At 45.2% G+C, this 22,233-nt stretch overlaps 1 protein-coding gene across 1 annotated transcript in view; it reads right to left on the bottom strand.

The window, feature by feature from the left end:
- EXOC4 (exocyst complex component 4) overlaps nucleotides 1-22,233 on the bottom strand; it is a 417,088-nt gene that overhangs the window by 354,958 nt on the left and 39,897 nt on the right. Inside the window, exons 4-5 of the mRNA XM_065672818.1 lie at nucleotides 14,120-14,304; nucleotides 11,477-11,586 (exon numbers count right to left, since the gene is read on the bottom strand). Coding sequence (XP_065528890.1) covers nucleotides 11,477-11,586; nucleotides 14,120-14,304 — 295 coding nt within the window. The remainder of the gene's footprint in view (nucleotides 1-11,476; nucleotides 11,587-14,119; nucleotides 14,305-22,233) is intronic.

Below are 22,233 nucleotides of genomic sequence, written 5' to 3'. Positions count from 1 at the left end.
AGAGGTTGATGAAGTTACTCAAATCTTTAAACAAGGCTTCTGGAAAGGAGAAGTGAGAAGAATTAGAGAGGATATTGTGGATACAGTCCTGAAGTAACAGGGATTGCGCAGGGAGAAAATCTGTTGCTAAGAGACAAGGAAGAGGGAAAGCAAGTGGTACTTTTAAGTATGTTCATTAAACAACATTTCTTACTTTACAGATAACACCCAGCAACAACATAAGCATGTCCCTGTTAAAGACTGGGTGAAGCATTTAATAACATATTCAATCACTGATGTGAATAAAGTGTCTTCAAGACAACTCAACTAATGCATTTTGGAAGGTTTACACTCACAGTGGCAGCACATGGACAAATGTGGTTGCGTTTTCTCCCTGCCCACCAAGCTAACCTTTATATATCCCAACTCTGCTCAAGAGATAACCATCAGCGGTGGTGCTAATGGATGTGTCTGGGGCCCGGTGGCCCATGGGACTCAAATCAGAGGATGTAACACAACAGTCAAGGGCTAACCTGAACAATGTGCACCACTGCCATCACCCTTAAACCTGGTAAAGGTGCAACTGAAGCCAAGTTCCTGTGGTTGGGATGTAAACATGACTACGAGTCAGTGAGCTTACCCCGTAAGTAGTGGACAGCCCGAGCCTGCAGAGCTCTCCTGCATGGCAGTGGGCTGCACATCAGGATCACCCGAGAGTAAGGACAGCTCTAAAGGTTACTCCTTGAGGTTGAGAGATTCCTTGCTGCAACAGGTAAGTGATTAGCAACATGCTGAACTTTGAAATCTTAACTAAGGGGTATAAAGGATTGATTGCACCTATATAATCCTTTAGACATAAACCATTGACCAACACTGGGACTAAGTCTGGATCTCCCTGCACTTCGACTCCTCTTTGAGACGGGGTTTAGAACTCAAGGGTTTCTGAACCTCACGGGTCAATGGGAGAGTCTTGACAGCTTTATCTGACCCTGTCCTCTATGCAGTCAATACTCAAGTGTTTCACCATCAAATCTTTTTAAATCACTGTCACATTAACTATCATACTAGTTTAATCACTATTTCATACAATAAATATATTGCTAACTTCTCTCTTTATGAATGAAGCGCATCACTCCATCCATGACAACAAACAGTACTGAAGTACAGGGCTGAAGCTATGCCACCCACCACCCCAAATCCCTGCACAGGAATTCAAACCCAACAACTGTTGGACGGTGACAGATGACTCCTGTGGCTTCAACCTCTCAACAGATTTTTTGCTTAAATCAAAACTTCAGCAACCTGAAGGAATGTCAGAAGATCCACCAGAAGGGTTTAAATGACATGGCAGAAACGAGAAATGGCACAGCACAAGCTGCACCCAGCCCTGTAGCTCTCTGAAGTTCTGATACTCCGAACAGAAGAGCATCAGCACCCTCAAGTTACACAAGATCAGGAAAACAACAGCCCAAAGAGCCCATATGGTGTAAACAGCACCATGATAAACACATAACACTTATTTCAGTATCATCTTACACCAACCTCCGCAGCAAAGACTTGGTTCAGTTTGGAAGAGACTTTAAAATCATCCAGTTCCAACCCCTGCCATTGCAGGGTCACCTTCCCCTAGAGCAGCTTGCTCCAAGCCCCTGTGTCCAACCTGCCCTTGAACACTGCCAGGGATGGGGCAGCCACAGCTTCTCTGGGCACCCTGTGCCAGCGCCTCAGCACTCTCACAGGGAAGAGCTTCTGCCTAAGAGCTCATCTCCGTCTCCCCTCTGGCAGGTTCAAGCCATTCCCCTTGGCCTGTCCCTACAGGCCCTTGTGAAAAGTCCCTCTCCAAGGGATGACATCAGGTTTTAGGTAATGAACACCAGAGTGTTCTGTGCTTTCTTCCTCTCTCACACTCATTTTTTCCCCAATTAAATCCGGTCAAGTTATGAGGTAAGCAACTGGAAACACCCAGAACATGGTGCTTTTCTAGGAGAAGCAAAGATGCACATATACTCCTGCTCAAAGCTCTCATCTATCACACCCCTTTCAACCCACAAGGCTGCAAATCACTTTGTGCTCTACGTACATAGTCTACCCACTTTGTTAATGCTCTGTGTTACTCTCAAAACACCACAGCATGGCAGGCACACACACAGAAAATGAGCTCTTTGGAACAAGAGCTGTGGAAAAGACAGTGCTGGAAATGTTAAAGGGAAAAAGGTTTTAACTTACTGTTTTTAAAAAGCTGAAATATCTTTTCCTCCTAGTTCAATGCGAGGATTTCACACTCCAAGCAACCTTTTAACGGACAGGACCCCATCATTACGCTCCATCCCCTTTGTAAGCAGGCTGTAAATTAGTCTTAATAACACACAATGCAATCCTAAGAGGAAGGAAACACTGCCATATCCAAATGTGAGGCCAGCATTTAAGAGGACTAAAGGCAGCAATCTGGCTGAGAAGTCTGCCAGCACATCAGATGTATGTGAAACTCTCCCATTTTCAAAAGAGCAAACCAATTTTGAACACCCTCAAATATCAAGACATAGATTTACATCTCTTACAAACAACAGCCAAGTGAATGGTTCAAGATCTAGGAGCAAGAAGTTTTGTTAGATCTGGTCTTTTGCTAGAACAGTGGGGACCAAGTTTCCTGCACACTGTGCCTATTAAACAGGTATCCTGGGTAGCTTTGGGGACCCATTGATCTCTAAGATCTGACAAGATCCCAGCCCTGGGTAACTGAAGATGTTCTTTGCTTGTTTCTTCCCCACTTCAAACATCCTCTTCTGTCATTTAATGTCATCAAGGGTTTTCTGACCACAAAGCTTTGGCATAGGAATGAGCCCCTCCTGTCCCCTACCTCTTAAAAAGGCATCAAAAGTAGACAGCATTGGTACAGAAGTTCACCTTTAAAAGTGCAATCCCATTTGCCATTCTCTGCAGGCAAAGGAGCTCCATGGGTGAAAAAAGAAGATGTCCCTACATATCAGCTCTCAAAAATGAAAGCTATACCTGTATTTTCTCTTAAACTTATGAACAACTTTGTTATTCATTTGTATGCAGGCAAAAATCACAACAGTCAGAACTTGCTCCTGGCTTTGTTTCTTGGAGAGAAGGGGCCTCAGCAGAATGGCTGCTCTGGACTTGTGGAGGGCAGACTTTGGCCTGGTTAGGGAGGGGCCCTTGGGATGCAGTCCTGAAGGGCAAAGGAGCCCAGGAAGGAATTATTCGAGGTACAGGAGCAGCCATCCCCATGTGCTGAAAGATGAGCTGGCAGGGAAGAAGCCTGGCCTGGCTGAACAGAGAGAACAGGCTGGAACTCAGGAGAAAAGGAGAGTTTAAGACCTTTGGAAGAAGGGGCAAGCAATGCAGGAGGACTACTAGGATGTCATAACGTTATGTAGGGAGAAAATGAGAAGGCCCAAAGCCCAACTCAAACTTCATCTGGCCACTGCTGTAAAAGATAATAAACTATCTCTATAAACGCATTAGCAACAAAAGGAGGGTGAAGGAAAATCTCCATCCTTTACAGGATGCATCCCTGGCGGTGTTCAAGGCCAGGTTGCACAGAGCCTTGGGTGGGATGGTTTAGTGGGAGGTGTCCCTGCCCACGGCAGGGGGGTTGGAACTGGATGATCTTAAGGTCCTTTCCAACCCTCACTATTCTACGATTCTATGGACGGGGAAACCTTAGTGGCAAAGGCCGAGGTACTTAATGCCTTCTTTGCCTCACTTTTTAATAGTAAGACCAGCTGTTCTCCGAGTATCCACCCCCCTAAGCTGGAAGACAGGGACAGGAAGCAGAATGAAGCCCTCATAATCCAAGGGGAAAATCAAATGTCTCCTGGTGTCCAAAGGAAACTTCTGTTTTGATCTGTGCCCACTGCTTCTGGCCCTGGCACTGGGCACCAGTGAACAAAGCCTGGCTCCATCCTCTCTGCACCTTCCCTTCCAGGTGAAGACCCCTCTTGAGCCACCTCTGCTCCAAGCTGCACAGTACCAGATCCCTCAGCCTTTCCTCCTAGCACAGATGCTCCACACACTTAAACACCATCATGACACTTTGCTGGACTCTCTCCAGCACATCCATGTCTGTCCTGTACTGGGGAGCCCAGCATTGGAGCCAGCACCCCAGGTGTGGCTTCACCAGTGCCCAGCAGAGAGGAAAGATCACCTTGACCTGCTGGCAGTACTTTGTCTAATGCAGCCCAAGACACCTTCAGCCCCTTTGCAACAAAGGCAATGTGTCATCTGCTCACTGTGAGCCAGGACCCCCAGGTTTGCTGCCAAGCTGCTTTCCAGCTCAGCGATGCCCAGTAAGAGGCAGGACTTTGCAATTCCTCTGGTTGAACTTCATGAGGTTCCTGTGAGCCCATTTCTCCAGCCTGTCTGGTTCCCTCTGCATGGCAGCAATACCCTCTGGCCTATCAACCAGTTCGGTGTCATCTGCAAACCTGCTGAGGGAACACTCTGCCCCATCACCCAGAGCAGTAAATAAGGCACTTACTGAATGACTGGTCCTACTGAACCCAGCAGGACCCCACTAGTTACCAGCCTCCAAGTATACTTTGTGCCACTGATCACTGCCCTCCGAACCCAGCCATGCAGTCACTTTTTGAGTCACCCAACCTGCACATCTGCTATTTTTCTGTTGGGATGGTACAGGAGACTGTGTCAAATGCCTTACTGAAGAGCAAGCAGACAATATTCTCTGCTCTTCTCCTGTCTACCAAGCCAGTTATTTCATCATGGAAGCTTACCAAGTTGGTCAAAGCATGAATTCTCCAGGGTGAAGCCACTCCTGATGATTTTCTTGTTCTAATGATGTCCAAAAATTGCTTATGAAACAGAACACTGAAATACGGTTTCTCAAAAGCCATTAACAACCAAAAGGAGTGATGGTTTTGGCACGTTCTCTAATGAAACATGCAGCCACTTCCAAAACATCACCACTGAAGCAGCGCATCTGAAAACACACAACTCTTTAAGCAGACAAAAATCTACCCTCAGTTTAAAGCACTTTCAGTTGAATCATGTTCATCATTGATTCATCACCTCCACAGTTAAAGGTAGAAACTTCCCCGACAGCTTCTTGGTTTGCTGGTGCCCCATTAAAACACCTATTCCAATTGATGCTCCCTCATTTGTACAGTTGTGCCACTTCACAACAAAGAAACCTGCTGCAAGAAGGATTTTAATAGCTCTGGTCTGATGCCCAGAAAGGCCAATGCTGATAATTCATTTGAGCAAAGCAGCTAAAGAAAAGGCTTTTGGGTCTTGTTTTTCATGGCAACGAGTGGTCGAAATCTGCTGCTCCTCATTACAGGAGATTTCATTAGCTGTGTGCTTTTATGGGCACCTAGTAAAATTTCATGTACTAGTGTCCAGGATTTATGTCCTTTCTGATGATAACATTTCAATCTTCGAGCCTTCTAAAGAAAAGGATGCAAGTTCAAAGTGCCCCAAAGGCATAATTTAAGATGTGAGGAAACGTCACCTCCTCATTTCTAATGCTGAATCCTTGTTCTGACCCATGCATGGAGACAGTAAGCCACAAATGGACAGTTACTTTAGAAATGAGGCCTTTAAGGATTTTGGTCATTTTCTGTCCTGCTTTACTACCAAACCTGGAAGATCTCAGAGATCAATAACCTCAAAGCCTCAAGGCAAATCTCCTCTTTATAAAGCTGTTGTTCACACTGTTCAATCTATAGCTTTAAGGATGTTGGTCTTGCAAAAACAGAGGTATTTGATTTGACATGGCCACTCTTTCAAATCCATTGCAAGAACATTTCATTCTGACAAAACTGGACAAAGCAACTCTGTCAGCCACGTTCAAGCCCCTTGTGATACACACCAGCATGAAAACTGAGTCTCCAAATAAGAAAGTAAGTGCCTGGTCGTCAAATAACTTACATTGGGACCACATACAGGAGCCACAAAGGAAATTATTTAGAGAGAGTGACTACAGAATCATAGAATCAATCTGTTTGGAAAAGCCCTTAAAGCTCATCCAGTCCATCCCTTCCCAGCACTGCCAAGGCCACCACTGACCCATGGCACTGAGGCCTCGTCTCCACAGTGTGTGAACACTTGCAGGGATGGTGCCTGCAGCCCTGCCCTGGGCAGCCTGTTCCAATGCCTGAGCACCCTCTGGGGAAGGTGCCTAATACCCAGCCTACACACTAATCTTGGCTTTCATCACATGGATCTAAAACCTCCTTGATTTTCCCTTTCCTTCCCCAAACACACATGCAGATTACACACATCAATCATAGAATCACAGAATAGTTCGGGTTGGAAAGGACCTCAAGATCACCCAGTTCCAACCCCCCAGCCATGCAAGGGACACTTCACACTAAACCATCCCACACAAGGCTTCATCCAACCTGGCCTTGAACACCACCAGGGATGGAGCACTCACAACCTCCCTGGACAACCCATTCCAGTGCCTCACCACCCTAACAGGAAAGAATTTCCTCCTTATATCCAGTTTAAACTTCCCCTGTTTAAGTTTTAACCCATTACCCCTTGTCCTGTCACTACAGTCCCTAATGAAGAGTCCTTCCCCAGCATCCCTATAGGCCCCCTTCAGGTACTGGAAGGCTGCTATGAGGTCTCCACGCAGCCTTCTCTTCTCCAGGCTGAACAGCCCCAACTTCCTCAGCCTGTCTTCATACGGGAGGTGCTCCAGCCCCTGATCATCCTCGTGGCCTCCTCTGGACTTGTTCCAACAGTTCCATGTCCTTTTTATGTTGAGGACACCAGAACTGCACACAATGCTCCAGGTGAGGTCTCACAAGAGCAGAGTAGAGGGGCAGGATCACCTCCTTCGACCTGCTGGTCACGCTCCTTTTGATGCGGCCCAGGATACAGTTGGCTTTCTGGGCTGTGAGCGCATGAACCGCAAGTGAGGATCCATGAGAGAAATCATGGTCCTGCAAAACCAGACAGAAGGTTGCTTGAGAGGCTTTCATGTCAATTGTGTGCCTGCAAACAGTTCTCTGCAGGAACAGATTTCCTCTCAAACATCCTAGGTGCGAAAACTTACCCTGAGATAAGAGCAAGATCTGCTTTTTGTGTGGCATTGCAGCGACAGCGGGAGAGAATCTGACTCACCTTCCCATCAAGTCCTCAGCTGGATTTGTGCAAATGCAAACCAGCTAAACCAGGGAAACTCTGGTTCAGTGAAGTCATCATTTAATTCTTAGGGATAGAGAAGCCACTAGTTGGTGTCTGATCCTCAGGTGAGGTGAACGGGAAAAAATTTCCCCTTTCCATAGCTTCTACCAAATACTTAATCCTTCAAGCTTATCTAGCTTCATGGAATCCCAGACTGGTTTGGATTGGAAGGGACTTTAAAGCTCATCTAGTTCCAAGGCTCTGCCACAGGCAGGGACCCCTTCTACTGGAGCAGCTTGCTCCAAGCCCCTGTGTCCAACCTGCCCTTGAACACTGCCAGGGATGGGGCAGCCACAGCTTCTCTGGGCACCCTGTGCCAGCACCTCAGCACCCTCACAGGGAAGAGCTTCTGCCTAAGAGCTCATCTCAATGCATTTGTTCAGCATGTTCGAAGCGGAAACAACTGTTAAAACAAGCAAAGTGCCACAATGGCATTTTTACAGCCATATTTGAAATTGGACCTTAAAGCTCTGGTTCCTGCTGGTATTTAGCAGGAAATTCACAGGTCTCCGCATGTTTTCACCTACACACACGCACTTGTGCTTCTTAAGAACCAGAGCCAGAAGCAGGAACCAGGTTTGACCTTAGAAGCCACCACCGTGCTTGGATTTAGGAGCTGTATTTTTCTCTTTGAGCTCAGAAGGATGGGTCACTGAAGTATATTATCTGTTCAGCATCGAACTTTTACACACCATCAATGACAACACTGTCATCACCTCAGCTCATCTTCTGTTGGATTTCCAATAAGTATTCTCCAGAAAAGGGCACTTAGGGTTTGCTATGTCCTGGGTGAGCACATTTTATAGTTCCAGGAAGAGCTTGGAAATGCAGGAACCTTCAGAGTACAGAAGGTTCAAGGAGAGAAACCTAATTTAGAAGTGAATTTATTTCTCTGAACTGGCATGAAAGGAAAACGTTAGTGGTGATGTGCCACAGCTGCAATCCTCAGGTGAACACGACCAAAGGGTTTGTTTCAGTGCAGCAGGAACAGCTTTAATTTCCTTATAAAGATTCTGCAGCACAAGGTAACATCTCCTTTGGGAAGTGAATGCAGAAAGGACTCAATGTTGGCATCTTTGCTGGGCTGGGTTGAATGAGTCAGAGCTTCATCGTGACACACATTAATATGCACGACCACTTCGCTTCATCAATAAAAAGCCCAAGAACTGAAATGACTAAAGGCAGAAACAGCTTTTATTATGCAGACAAAGAAGTTATAAATTCTCTCATAGCCATGCAGTCCTGGAAAAGGCCTCTTTGAAATAGAATTACGGGGAAGAAATATCCATAAGTACATTGTGCACTTGAAACAAAACCATATGCATGCCTCATGCTGATCAAATGTTTCCTATTATAACCCGCATCTTTCCCAGTCTGAGGGACACTTGCCCAGCACTCAATGATTCCGAGCATAACAAGGAGCCAGGTAAGAGATTTTCTGGTGTGTTGGGCATGAAGAGCAAGAAGAGATGTGCAGAAATGAGAGTTTTTAAGGCAGATTTTTAACTGACTTGTACCAGTTTATCAGCTGAGGATGAAGCCATCAAAGTCTTTCTTCTTCAGACACTTGGAGTGAAAGGAGTAGTGCAGTTTTCTGTACACAACCTAGTTCTTAGAGACCACTGCTGTGATTCTTCCCTGCTGCTTGGACCCTAGAACCTTCATTCAAACACAGTATGCAGTAACTGCTTCTTAGGACAAGGGATTTCAAACACCAACATTGCATCAAGCAAACCAAATTAGAATTTACCGATTTTAGGAAATCTCCTACGTTCAAAAACACTGCTTGAGTCTGCTGTAGGAATGTTGGCACCATTTCTCGCTCTGCTATGAGAAGTGATTGATAAGACACCTCCTTTTCTTCTCATACATGTGGGATAACTACTCAAAACAATCAGGAATAAGCCAAGAAACTTCTTCAGTTGCAAGCAGTCTCACTACTTGTGTAGAAGCAATGTCTGAATGGCCCAGGCAAGCATAGCCCAATTGTCCCTGTTCTGACTGGAGCCAATACATGAATAGGGGTCCCGTGTCCTACTCTCAGTAAGATGGTGGAAGAGATTCTTGGTCTTACCTCTCCCAAAAAATGAAATCCAATTAAGAATGCCTGGGGAGATTCCAGCTGGACACAGGAGAAAATTTTTCACACTAAGAAGAATCAGCCACTGGAATAATCTCCCAAGGGAAGTGGTGGATTCCCCAACAACGGACACTGTTAAGATTGGCCTAAATAGGGTGCTGGGACACCTAGCCTAGGTCATGCTTTGCCTAGAAAGGTTGTATCAGATATATCCCTGAGGTGCTAAATGCTAACACTAGGGCCAGTGAAGCCCTGGGCTCTGAAATAGCAGTGTGGGACTTCCCTTCACAGACAGAAACACTGTAGTCCAGCACTAAACGCTAAGAACACATTTCTCTTTACAAACAGGTTTACATTGGCTACAGCTAGGAAAACTCTTTGGCCAGCTTTGAAGAGTGAGTGACCTCTTACCAATCTCAGCAGATGCAGCAAGTAGGTACAATCTGAAAGTCTTTAGAGGAGACAAGGGCCAAAAAAACACTTCACAGAGCACACAGGTTTTATATTACATGGGCAATGATAAAAAACACCTAAGGAAGATCCTAAAGGTACTAAGTACTGTGAGTTCGGAGGTACTGAAAGGATTTCCATTCTTCAACAGGAGCATGTCCTGCTGTCTACGTCCCACCAAGAGGTGTGCTAGGTGATCCCCTCATCAGCTCCATAACTTCACAGTACTTGTTTCCTTACTATACAGAGGACTAATTTTAGGTGGAAAATGGCAACACTATACAACACACAACTAACTCACTGAAGAGGAAGTAGGTCCATATTTGCAATGGTGATACCAGGATTCAATTTTTGGTGGTTTGTTTCCTCAGCTCCCCAAAATTCAATCATTCAATGGTCTCAGTTGCAAAGGACCTTAAGAACATACAGTCCCCAACCCCCTGCCATGGGCAGGGACACCTTCCACTAGAGCAGCTTGCTCCAAGCCCCTGTGTCCAACCTGGCCTTGAGCACTGCCAGGGATGGGGCAGCCACAGCTTCTCTGGGCACCCAGTGCCTCAGCACCCTCACAGGGGAGAGCTTCTGCCTTATCTCCAACTTGAACTTCCGCTGTTTCAGTTTGAACCCATCACCCCTTGTCCTATCACTACAGTCCCTGATGAAGAGTCCCTCTCCAGCATCCTTGTGGCCCCTTTCAGATACTTGAAGCTGCTCTGAGGCCTTGTGAGCTTTAGCAAGGACCTGAAATTCTCACTGATGACAGGGAGAGAACAGGAATACTTGACTTCTTCCCCCAGGATTTTCACACTGTTGGTCTCTTCCAGGTTTCCACAACCAAGTTGCTGCTTCCAGCTCTGAAAGTTCACACTGGCATGTCACAAGTAACAACTCACAAACCTCTAGTAGGTAGAAATACAGCCTCAGGCCCTGAGATACCAGCAACCCTACAGGAGCAGAGCTAAATAACAAAAACACTACAAAAGTGAAAGGCAAGAATAAGCTGAAGAAAGGCTCTAGGAGGCAAGAATTACAAGAAAAAAACAGAAACAAGATGACAGAAAAAGGACACAAGAATAAATAAGGATGAAAAGAAAAGATTCTCTGCAGTTGAGGAACACTGAAAACAGTGGATTTTGGAGAAGGGGGGCATAATTGCAGGTCACTTGTGTATTATTCCTCTTGTTAAACAGGTCAAAAGCACTTATTAGTGTACCAAAACAATACAAGGATTAAGTCCCCTTCTCTGCAGCACTTTCAAAGCCTCATACAAACGCACTACTGAAACCTGAGTGTTTAATTCAGTGTTTGCTGTAGCAACAGGAATACAAATATCACCACCAGATTATCTCTGTGTATAGAAAGATCTTTAGTGGAAGTTTGGAAGTTCCCACAAGGAAAAGCTTTGACCTTTTGGCTCCAACACAGCAAAAAACCCCTTCTGCAATATCTACACATACTTGCCTACATTAAATAACGTAGATGAGACTGGTACAGTAACTGAGCTGACTGCACATCTCTCTTCTGCTCAAGATATGAAGAACATGATCAAAATCGGAACAGGCACAGAAAACTAAGTGTATTTAGTTGAAGCTGATGGGGGGATAAGAGGGGAAATTTACTTCTCAAAGGAAAAATGCAGATATGGACAAGTTCTGCCCCTGGACATACCACTCATTCACTTCAGGACACTGCACAAAGCACTGCCTAACTTTCGGTCTCAGGACCTCCCATCCATGAAGAAGGGATGATGTGCCTAGTATGAGGAATACATAGTACCGAAATACTCACTGCTGGAGCTTCCAGGAGTACTGAACTGGGAAGTTTCCAGGAACTTTCGAGGTGTAGATAAGTTGGAAACATCCATAAGAGGTACAGGAGAGGCATCTTTGACAAGTGAACTATGTGAGGGGAAAAAAAGCAAAGAGTTTATTATTTACAATCTTAGTTCAACAACAAGTAATCCATTTATTTCTTCAATTCATAAGCCTAAGCAATAGATACACATAGCAATTTTGATACATGAGGTTTACAACACCTAACTTAAAGCACAAGTCCACAGATTAAATACAAGTAGGTGCCTGCACGTACACACGGCTTCTGCCAACTACTTAACCCATTGAGCTTTTCTAGTCTCATAGAATCACAGAACGGTTTTGGTTGGAAGGGACCTTAAAGCCCATCCAGTTCCAAACCCCTGCTATGGGCAGGGACACCTCATACACTAGAGCAGGTTGCTCCAAGCCCCATCAGACCTGGACATAGGCCTCCTATGGACTTGCTCCAACAGCTCCACGTCCTTCTTGTGTTAGGGAACCCAGAGTGGATGAAGGACTGCAGGGATGGGTCTCATTTAAGGGCAGGTTAGTGGAGGAGAATCCCCTCCCTCAACCTGCTGCTCACACTCCTTGATGCAACCCAGCACAGTAGGTTTGTAGTTTCAACGAGAAACCTCCACCCTTTTCCCTCCCTTCAAACTCCTTTTCTGTGCACTCCTATTTGCCTCCCTCTCCAAATGAATTTTCTTACTCAGACTTTGCACTTGGTCATTTTGATAATTCACACAGTATTATTTGCCAAAGATGTGTCAGGCTGCCCCAGCTGCATAATGAAAGACGCAAAGCTGGATGTGGCAGGGGAACACAAACAAGAACTTATTTTGTAAGGGAGAAGGCTCCTTTAATGGAGTTCAGTGAGTTCCCTTAGAGGTCAAAATGCTTATAGAAGCCTGCAATGACAAGAGCTAAACTTATTATCCTACCTAAGAACCACCTATACTCCCTATACCTACAATACCACACTTACAGGGATTAGCTATGCATTCCAGCTCAGCAGTGTGAAATAAAACACACTTAACATCAATACAAGAAATATTTATAAGCATTACTGCATCCTGGTTAACAGCCAGTCCAGAGCATCACACTAAAACAAAGCAACAAGACTGGGCTTGATGCAGGAGTTCATGTTATCCCGTATCAATTATGTGCAACAGGGAATGTGGAAGAAAGAAAACAAGATCAAGATAAGGTTCCCTGTAGCAGCTGTACAAAACTGCAGTGAATTACAAGTCATATACTCTGTGTACAGCAAAGCTTTGTGTCTTTGTTACTCAGATGAGTAGGTAAGAGTGATGACTTGCTAGAACCCTCCTTGCTAGAGATTTCAACTTCGATCAATGCTTTATTTCCTAAATCCATTTCATGTAACTATCTCTCCTTTTCTTTTTGGTATGTAGGTTTTATTCCTCCTCATAATAAAATGCTAACTTTTCTCTTCATCTTTATTGTATGGTGGCTCCCTTTTTGCTTCCTGTCCCTGTTTAGTACCTTGCCTACTCTACATAAATTATCTTCCAACACCGTGTCACTTTCTTCTGGCTGCTATATTCCTTCTTTCCCTCCCAACAACTCTATTGCCTTCAAACACAGAATTCACAAAATTAAGAATAGCCAGGCTCTTGTAGAACCTCAGACTGATTGGGTTGGAAGGGACCTTAAAGCTCATCCAGCTCCAACCCCTGCCACGGGCAGGGACACCTTCCACTAGAGCAGCTTGCTCCAAGCCCCTGTGTCCAACCTGGCCTTGAACACTGCCAGGGATGGGGCAGCCACAGCTTCTTTGGGCACCCTGTGCCAGCACCTCACATCCCTCACATCTATTCCTGTATCTGGATTCCTTATACCTAACCTGAACTTCCCCTGTTTCATTTTGAACCCATCACCCCTTGTCCTATCACTAGAGACTCTGATGAAGAGCCCCTCTCCAGCATCCTTGTAGCCCCCTTCAGACACTGGAAGCTGCTCTGAGGTCTCCACGCAGCTTCTCTTCTCCAGGCTGAACAGCCCCAATATTCTCAGCCTGTCAAAATATATTTAAGTGATATTTAAGCTTAATTTCCACTGATCACAGGCACCGACCATGTAAGCTTCAACATCTTTAAAACACCTCAGAAACACCACAGAGCCAAGACACTGCTCACACAGTTCAATACTGCAGACTGACTTATGGGTACCTGGATGTCTTTTAAACTCTGGGCATTTGCTTTAGCAGATAAGCAATTTTTCCCTGTTTTCTCCCCTTTACCTGACCCAAGCATCATGATCATGACATGTGCAGGAAAGGTGTATGCATCAGAGGAGAATGAGAATGCTAAAATGAACTGACCCCATCATAAGTCTGTAGGAAGTAGCAAGAAAACATCAGAATCACTAAGCAGGAGTGAAAGAAAGAGAACACTGTTCACAGGCTTGAAGGTTTATCAACGTATTTGGAGCTTTCCTACTCTCTGCAGTCACAAGCATGAGAAACTTGCTAAAAATGAGTGGTTGAGGTGTAATTTTATGGCACTCTCCCAAGAAAGCTTCTGTTTATGAAAGGGTGAACGCTGTCCTCTTCCAGACCTGCTCCCCCCAGCTCATATCACACCAAACCCACCTTAATCTCCCTTTCTCCTTGTTGCGTTGTCCTACTCGGTTGGTTGATTTAATGTAAAGGTGACGGTGCAACTCATCTATCAGGACCAAGTGCATGTTCATCTTCTTACTGTGGAGCTCCAGTCTCAAGTCACTCAATCCCTCCACCTGAAGAAGGGGACCCTCCAAAGAGTCTACTGCTGACACCTAAAGAGGAACACACAGGACAGCATTTAAAGGTCAATTCATTCACCTCAGGACTTCTCTCTTTGATTAGCGGAGTGTCTGAATTATGATTCTACCCATAAACCCTTTTAAAGCAGAAAATGCTTGAGTAGTATTTCTTTATTTCTATTCCTAAAACTCTATATAAAAAGGGTCCAAGATCTGAACAACTCCGATTTAATGAGCAGTCTTCAAATATTTGAGCATATGCATAAACCAACTTAGTTAAAACACAGTTGGTTAAATACAAATCAAAGCCCTGATTATCACAAAATAGAGGATTAGCAAGTGGAAAAGTGTTAGAAAAAGACACTGACAATGATGTTTGATTTTCTTTCTTCCTTTCATTACAGAAAAACCAATGAAACATTACTGCCAAGTCTATAAATGGGGAGAAAATGGCTTACATTTTATTTGCCTATGGTGATGTCAAGACATAGCCGGAAAAGATGAGGAAACCTCATCTTCCAGCCTACACAGCAGCCATGACACGTAACTACACAGTTTAAATACACACAGCTACCAGATTAATGAAAGCCATTGCTAGTTCAAAGACAGTTTTAATTCTAAAGACTGAGGGGGTGTGGGGGGTGTGTGTTTCTAAATGCTCTATTTTTAAGGCTAAAATTAAAGAAATAACTCTATCCAAGCAACAGAGCAATGGACAGGGACCCACACTCCAGTAACGCAAACAGACCACATTTCTCTGCTGCTGCACTTCAGTAGCGACCGGAAGACATGCAGTGGGCACTACACTGAAGACCTGATTTCACAGGGTCACAGACTGGTTTGGGTTGGAAGGGATCTTAAAGCTCATCTGGTTCCAACCCCCTGACAGAAAGTTTTAGGTGCAGCATAGTCTTTCTGTGCTGTTTTACTGGCTTAGGCCAGGTCAAATCTCTTTAAGGACTATTCTGTTCTGTTAGTGTTGGGGTCCAACAGCTGGTGGACATGCACAGTCAGTGTGAGGGTTCTTCCTTGCTGGTACCTACAGCACAGAAGCTTCAACAGTTCATTCACCTCTTTTTAGCACTGTCTTTTGGTACCATGATGAGTGAGAAGCTTCTGTCCCTGCTCAGAAATCCCAGTGTTCATTCAGCTTCTTCAGAAATATCACCTCTCTAGTGATGGGATGATCACCCTGCTATGAATAGGATGATCACCAGATCATCAGCTATGGTTTCTTCTGCTGCTGGAGAAAATGCAAAGACATCTCCATGTGTGCTCAAAATCCTGATATCATAGAATCAGACTGGTTTGGGTTGGAAGGGACCTTAAAGTTCACCCTGTTCCACCCCACTGCCACAAATAGGGACACCTTCCACTGGAGCAGCTTGCTCCAAGCCCCTGTGTCCAGCCTCGCCTTGAGCACTGCCAGGGATGGGGGAGCCACAGCTTCTCCGGGCACCCTGTGCCAGCGCCTCAGCACCCTCACAGGGAAGAGCTTCTGCCTAAGAGCTCATCTCAGTCTCCCCTCGGGCAGGTTAAAGCCATTCCCCTTGGCCTGTCCCTACAGGCCCTTGTCCAAAGCCCCTCTCCAGCTTTCCTGCAGCCCCTTTAGGCACTGGAGCTGCTCTCAGGTCTCCCCTTCAGGAGCCTTCTCTTCTCCAGGCTGACCCAGCCCGTGTCTCTCAGCCTGGCTCCAGAGCAGAGCTGCTCCAGCCCTCGCAGCATCCATTTATATCCTTAAAGCAAACACGGACAAAAGGCATCAGGAATGACAAATCGGTGCATAAAAGCAACACTACAAATTTGCATCTCTCCCAGTTTACTTGTTTTTCTCACTAGTTAATAAAGCACTTCCACAGTTATACAAAATAATGAAATGAAATAAAATCCCTCTGCAGTGTTCAAAGCCTCAGAGCTGATACTGTAAGGAACTAGAAATAGCATGTTTTGCACACAGAGATTTAAAATAGATAAAATCCCTACTAACTAAAAGATATCATTAGTGAAAGAAGACATTTGCTGCCACTTCAGGATTTAAGTTGATAGCAAATCTGTCAGCTAAACATTAAAAATTAAAAGCAAGGAGATACAGGAAGCAGACAGCCAAGCTGAGGTCTGCTCCCTCAATACCAGTAAATATTAACTATACCAAAAGAACATCTATCAACACCATATTGCTTTGCTTGCCTCCAAATCATGAATGACCCTGACACAGCTTTGGGGCCATCAGGCTTCTGGAATTCAGAGCAGTTTCTAAGAGGAAGCTGCACTTTTACCTTCTTCCTGAGAACTTTTGACAGGAAGTCCCTAACTATGAAGATCTATTCTCTGCATGGATGATGAGAATGTGCACTTGCTGCCAGTCTTCAGGATAGAGCTTGGCCTTAAGAAAGAATGTGTGCCACAGTATTAATCACAGAGGTCTCAACAGGCTTCTGCTAAACTCAACAATGCTGCACATTCAGCACCATTCAGGGGGTTCCAACCTCAACACCAAGCACTATAGAATCACAGAATCAACCAGCCTGGAAAAGACATTTAAGATCAAGTCTAACCATTACCCAAGCACTGCCAAGACCACCACTACCCCATGGCACTCCATTCTCTTTCTTCCCAGTACCTATCTGTGAACAGTTATGGAAATTTGGCTGTAAAACACCACAAAACCACATCACAGATCAAGCAAAACAACAGATGGGGTTCTCCCTCAAAAGCTGCAGAACCAGTGGAGATGGTTCAGCAGATGCAGCTTGGAAACCTTGGGCACAAGTGTAAGTGCTGACTTTCACCCTCTTCCTTTGGCAGGTAAGATGTAACCCAAGTTCTTCAATCCCTTGAACTTCCCCAGGCACTGGAGGGGAGCTGCAGACATTCATCACTGCCCTGAAAGCTGCCAGCAACTTCAGCAAAGCAAGAACAAAATCAGGATCAACATTTGTCAAACTGAGAAGATGAAAAAGGAGAATGCGGTAAGGGAAGAAATAAAAGAAGCAGGAAAATTACAATAAAAAGGTTCCAAGACAGCCAGGAATATTATTATCTAAAACACAGGCAACAAAAACTGAAAGCCTTGCACTCAGATCATTCACCTCTTAATTTATCTTCTCAGTTTCCAAAGAGTCAGTTGCTCTCAAAATTAACTAAGACCAACACAGAATCCCCGACTGGTTTGTGTTGGAAGGGACCTTAAAGCTCCTCCAGCTCCAACCCCCTGCCACGGGCAGGGACCCCTTCCACTGGAGCAGCTTGCTCTACAGGCCCTTGTCCCAAGCCCCTCTCCAGGTTCCCTGCAGCCCCTTTAGGCACTGGAGCTGCTCTCAGGTCTCCCCTTCAGGAGCCTTCTCTTCTCCAGGCTGCCCCAGCCCAGCTCTCTCAGCCTGGCTCCAGAGCAGAGCTGCTCCAGCCCTCGCAGCATCGCCATGGCTTCCTCTGGCCTCGTCCCAACAGCTCCATGTCCCTCTTGTGCTGCTGCCCCAGAGATGGATCGAGGCTGCAGGGGGGGTCTTCTCTGCTCACACTCTGGGGGTGCAGCCCAGCATACGGGGGGGTTCTGGGCTCAAGTGCTGAAGCCAGGTCATGGGGAGCTTCTCATTGATCAACACCTCCAAGTCCTTCTCCTCAAGGCTGTTACATCCACTCTCCCTCAGCCTTTGTCTGTGCTTGGGATTGCTCTGTCCCATGTGTGGGATCTTGGACTCAGCCATGTTGAACTTCATGAGCTTCTCACAGGCCCACCTCTCCAACTTGTCAAGACCTTTCCAGATCCCATCCCTTCAGGACAGCTTTCAAACACATCTTTTAACAGAAAATGGAACTGCCAACCATTTAGTGCACTTAAATACACAAAACCAACCCAAACCCCCACATTTTTATACTCTGACCTTTCTTCTTCTGCAAAAGGCTGTGGGGTTTCTATGGGGGGAGGGGGGATTGGGTGTTTAATTTTTGATGGCACTTCTGACACTTCGTATTTGCAGCCAGACCAGCTTGTATTCGTGTCCTTGATAAATGGCACTTTCTCAGTGATTGCACTCTACAGCCAGGTTTCAACACCAGGCACTCTCAAAGCCTTTTCATTTGAGGCCACCCCACTCCAGTCAGGCCTCACTTCACCACTGTTTTATCTTCAGAGATTCCATTTCTTATCAAGACAAAGCACAAAAGAAAAGCTTTCCTGTTCAGAACAGTTCAGGGCTGGAAAGCAGCTGAGGCTCAATCCAAGATCACGGAAGTCAAGGTAAGGTCTCCACCTGGTTTAGGTGGCAACAAGTAGAAGCATGATGTTTAAAACCAGAAAGCCAGCGTTTTCCACTTCTGTAGTTTTACTAACAGAAAGATGATTTAAGTCCTGGCAACAAGCAAGCTATAAAGCAGCACCCCAGATGATGCTTCAGAATACATAACATGACATTAAAACCTTTGTCTACTTTGTGCTTGACAACCTACCACAGAACAGGAGCAGAGGCAACTAAAATGAAGCAAAGATGCCTACAAAGAATGCATAAGATCAAAAATAATACACTACAGATAGAGCTAACAATGGATCTGTTACAAGGAAAACCTTCCAAGATTGTGTTTCCCCCTGCTGTCCTTGGAAGAGTCAGTTCTTAGAATTCAGTTTCAGCAAATAACCACATTGTCATCACAACAGCCTTGCTGTCCAGAGCAGGGAGATGAAGAGTTGGAGATAGATGAGAAGAGAAGGCTGTGTGGAGACCTCAGAGCAGCCTCCCAGTATCTGAAGGGGGCCTATAGGGATGCTGGGGAGGGACTCTTCATCAGGGACTGTAGTGACAGTACAAGGGGTAACGGGTTAAAACTGAAACAGGGGAAGTTTAGATTGGATCTAAGGAGGAAATTCTTTCCTGTTAGGGGGGTGAGGCACTGGAATGGGTTGCCCAGGGAGGTTGTGAGTGCTCCATCCCTGGCAGGTTGGATCTCTGGCAGAGCTCTATCCAAGGCCAGGTTGGACAGAGTCTTGGGTGACATGGTCTAGTGGGAGGTGTCCCTGCCCATGGCAGGAGAGTTGGAACTGGATGATCTTGAGGTCCTTTCCAACCCTAACTATTTTATGATTCTATAGATGGGAAAAAAAGGTAAGTAAGCAGAGAGAGAGAGCAGTAACAGTGACAACAACTCTGTTGCCTACTTGGAAGCAGAAGCAGTTTATAATCAGCTTTACAAAGTATTCCCCTGGATCATGTCAACAACCTGGTAAACCATCCTGAGCAGGACTAAGGTTAAAAAGGGACCTGGAAACCCCCCATGGTGGGTCAGCTGAGAACACGGCCAGTGCCACATGCAGCCAAGGAAAACAACATGAGCACCAGAAGACATAAGACCAGAAGACTTCAAAAGCTGAATTCCTAATGGGGACTATCCATTGTCTGTCACTGGAAAAGTTGAAATCAGGACCAGAATTTTATGCCCCCACTCAGTGTGTAACAAACCATCACTTTTATTATGCAAGAGACCCAAATGCATGATAAAAATACTTTAAGGTGATTGAGATTTACTGTTGCATCATCAACTCTCTCAACTTGGGCATTCCATTTCAACTGGTTGCTCTTAACCTGCTCCCATTCCACACCCTGATATGCAAAAGCAGATGAGTGGGAGACAGGCTGCACAAAGCACTAACAGCTCGGAGTACACCACAAATGCTGATGCTCCTCAAGTTAGTAGTGACTCCTTCAGATAGAAAACCTTAATTCAGTAAAAAACGCCTTATATTTGGGTTACTATTTTTCGGTGTGGATGCTGCTCCTCTGGTTATGGTATAAAGAACAAATCAAGGAAAAAGATTCTAGAGAGAAACCTAAATGCTGGGGGTTGATTGCATTCATATTGCTCACACTATTTCTAAACATGAAAAGCTTTTCACATTTTAAAAGGCAACTGTCTCCTTCTTGAATAATAGCTTTTAAAAAACAGGGATTTTGTATTTAAATTGCATCTCTAATTTTCCCACTCCTTTATTCTGAAGTTATCTGGAGTCTTCAGCCAGACAGAGCCCTTCACTGCTAATTACTTATATCACCCTTTAGGATTTTAATTTTATTACTTTGAACAATTAAGAATAGAAAAGCCTTAAAGGCTACAATATTTCCACATCAGTTTTAATATGTTCAGTACATTAAAGCAAGTTTGGGATTATTTCAGTTCTCCAGCAGCGTTTTGAACGCTCCCTTCAAAAGAAGTGCTGGGAAATGAAACAGCTCTACGTGTAGAGAAGTACAAACCAGACAATTAGAGCAGTTTGGGTTGGAAGGGACCTTAAAGCTCATTCAGTCCCAACCACCTGCCATGGGCAGGGACACCTTCCACTAGAGCAGCTTGCTCCAAGCCCCTGTGTCCAACCTGGCCTTGAGCACTGCCAGGGATGGGGCAGCCACAGCTTCTCTGGGCACCCTGTGCCAGCGCCTCAGCACCCTCCCAGGGAAGAGCTTCTGCCTAAGAGCTCATCTCAGGCTCCCCTCGGGCAGGTTAAACCATCCTGTTGTCTACTGCTAGAACAACACAGCTTCTGCCACACTCATCTTTGCTTCACAAAGCTTGTAGCACATGAAAACAAAAAGGTATTTGAACCATCCCATACGGCACCAGCCATTAAGGACAGTGCTGAGGTTAAAGGCTATTCACACCTACTGAAGAGCAATAGCAAATGCACAATCCCCATATACTAGGGGGAGAAATTATTGTAGTTGCTCAGACGTGTAGTACAGTCACTCAGTTACACATCAGTGTAATGGCAGCAAGCACAGACTTGATGGATTGCTGTTAGAGCAAGTCAAAGAATTCTGGTAATCAAGAACAGGCATTTATATTGTTAGTAGAACACTGCCTATCCAGCTTGGAAAGAACCTCTGGAGGTTTCCAGTCCAACCTGCTGCTAAAAGCAATGCTAACTTCAGTGTTAGACCAGGCTCAGGGCCTCCAGTCAAGGTATGAAAATCTTCAAGCATGAGGATTCACAGTCTCTCTGGTCTCTTGCTCCCGGTGTTTACCTTCTCTCATGGGGAGAAGTTTTCTCCTTACGTCCAGTAACTTTCTCCCACAAAAAGTGCAGATAGTTGTTTCTTGTTTGCACGCTTCTGAGACGAGCCTGGCTCCATTCCTGGAGCAACCTGGTCCAGCTGTCCCTGTCCATGGCAGGCGGTGGGAAATGGATGAGCTTTAAGGTCTCTTGCAACCCAAACCGTTCTATGATTCCACGATTTTTCCTTCAACACTTTTAGATGGTCACAGCAGCAAAAAAAAACCACTCTTCTCTGCAGGCTGAACAAACCCAACTTCTGCAGCATCTCATAATACATTTAGTGCTTCTATCCACAACCCACCTTGAGAGCTCTCCACTGGACTCACTCCTGTATGTTCCTGTTCCCATACAAGTAAAGGAACATACCTTTCCTGCAGAGGGTCCCCCAAATTGGCACTCCAAATGCAGCCTCACAAGTACATAGTTACTTCCCTTCATCTGCTGGCTCTGATCCTGCTAATACCAGAGTAGGACATCCAAATAACGGCACACAATGTGACTGAGTCCAACACTGTGTTACCCAGAAGCCAGTGAGGGAACCAGACCTTTGCCCTGTCACTGCCACCCTGCACACACACAGAACTAAGGGTGCAATTACCACACCACCCCTGCTTTTTACTCCTTATCCTCACTGTGGGAAGCGCCTTGGATAATGATGATTAAAGATGCTCTAAAACATGCAATGGTATCACATTTAATTAGATTTTCTTCTCTTTCTTTTCTTCCTTCAGCTTAGGCGACATTTCCCAAGTAGTTACCTGGTCTTTAATACTCCTATTACCTACTGTGTGCTATTCATACTAACAAAAGGACTAATAGATGTAGAATTGTATATAGAGAAGAAGAATTAACACTACAAGGCTCTGGTTAAGACTGATAATGGAATAGCAGCCTTTTTTCAGAGAACCTGAAAATGAGATGTA

This window comes from Lathamus discolor, chromosome 1 (genome assembly GCF_037157495.1).
Source record: "Lathamus discolor isolate bLatDis1 chromosome 1, bLatDis1.hap1, whole genome shotgun sequence".
Classification (NCBI taxonomy): Eukaryota; Metazoa; Chordata; class Aves; order Psittaciformes; family Psittacidae; genus Lathamus; species Lathamus discolor.
Note: the sequence above shows the minus strand (reverse complement) of the source record. Positions and strands in the feature narration are given on the sequence as shown.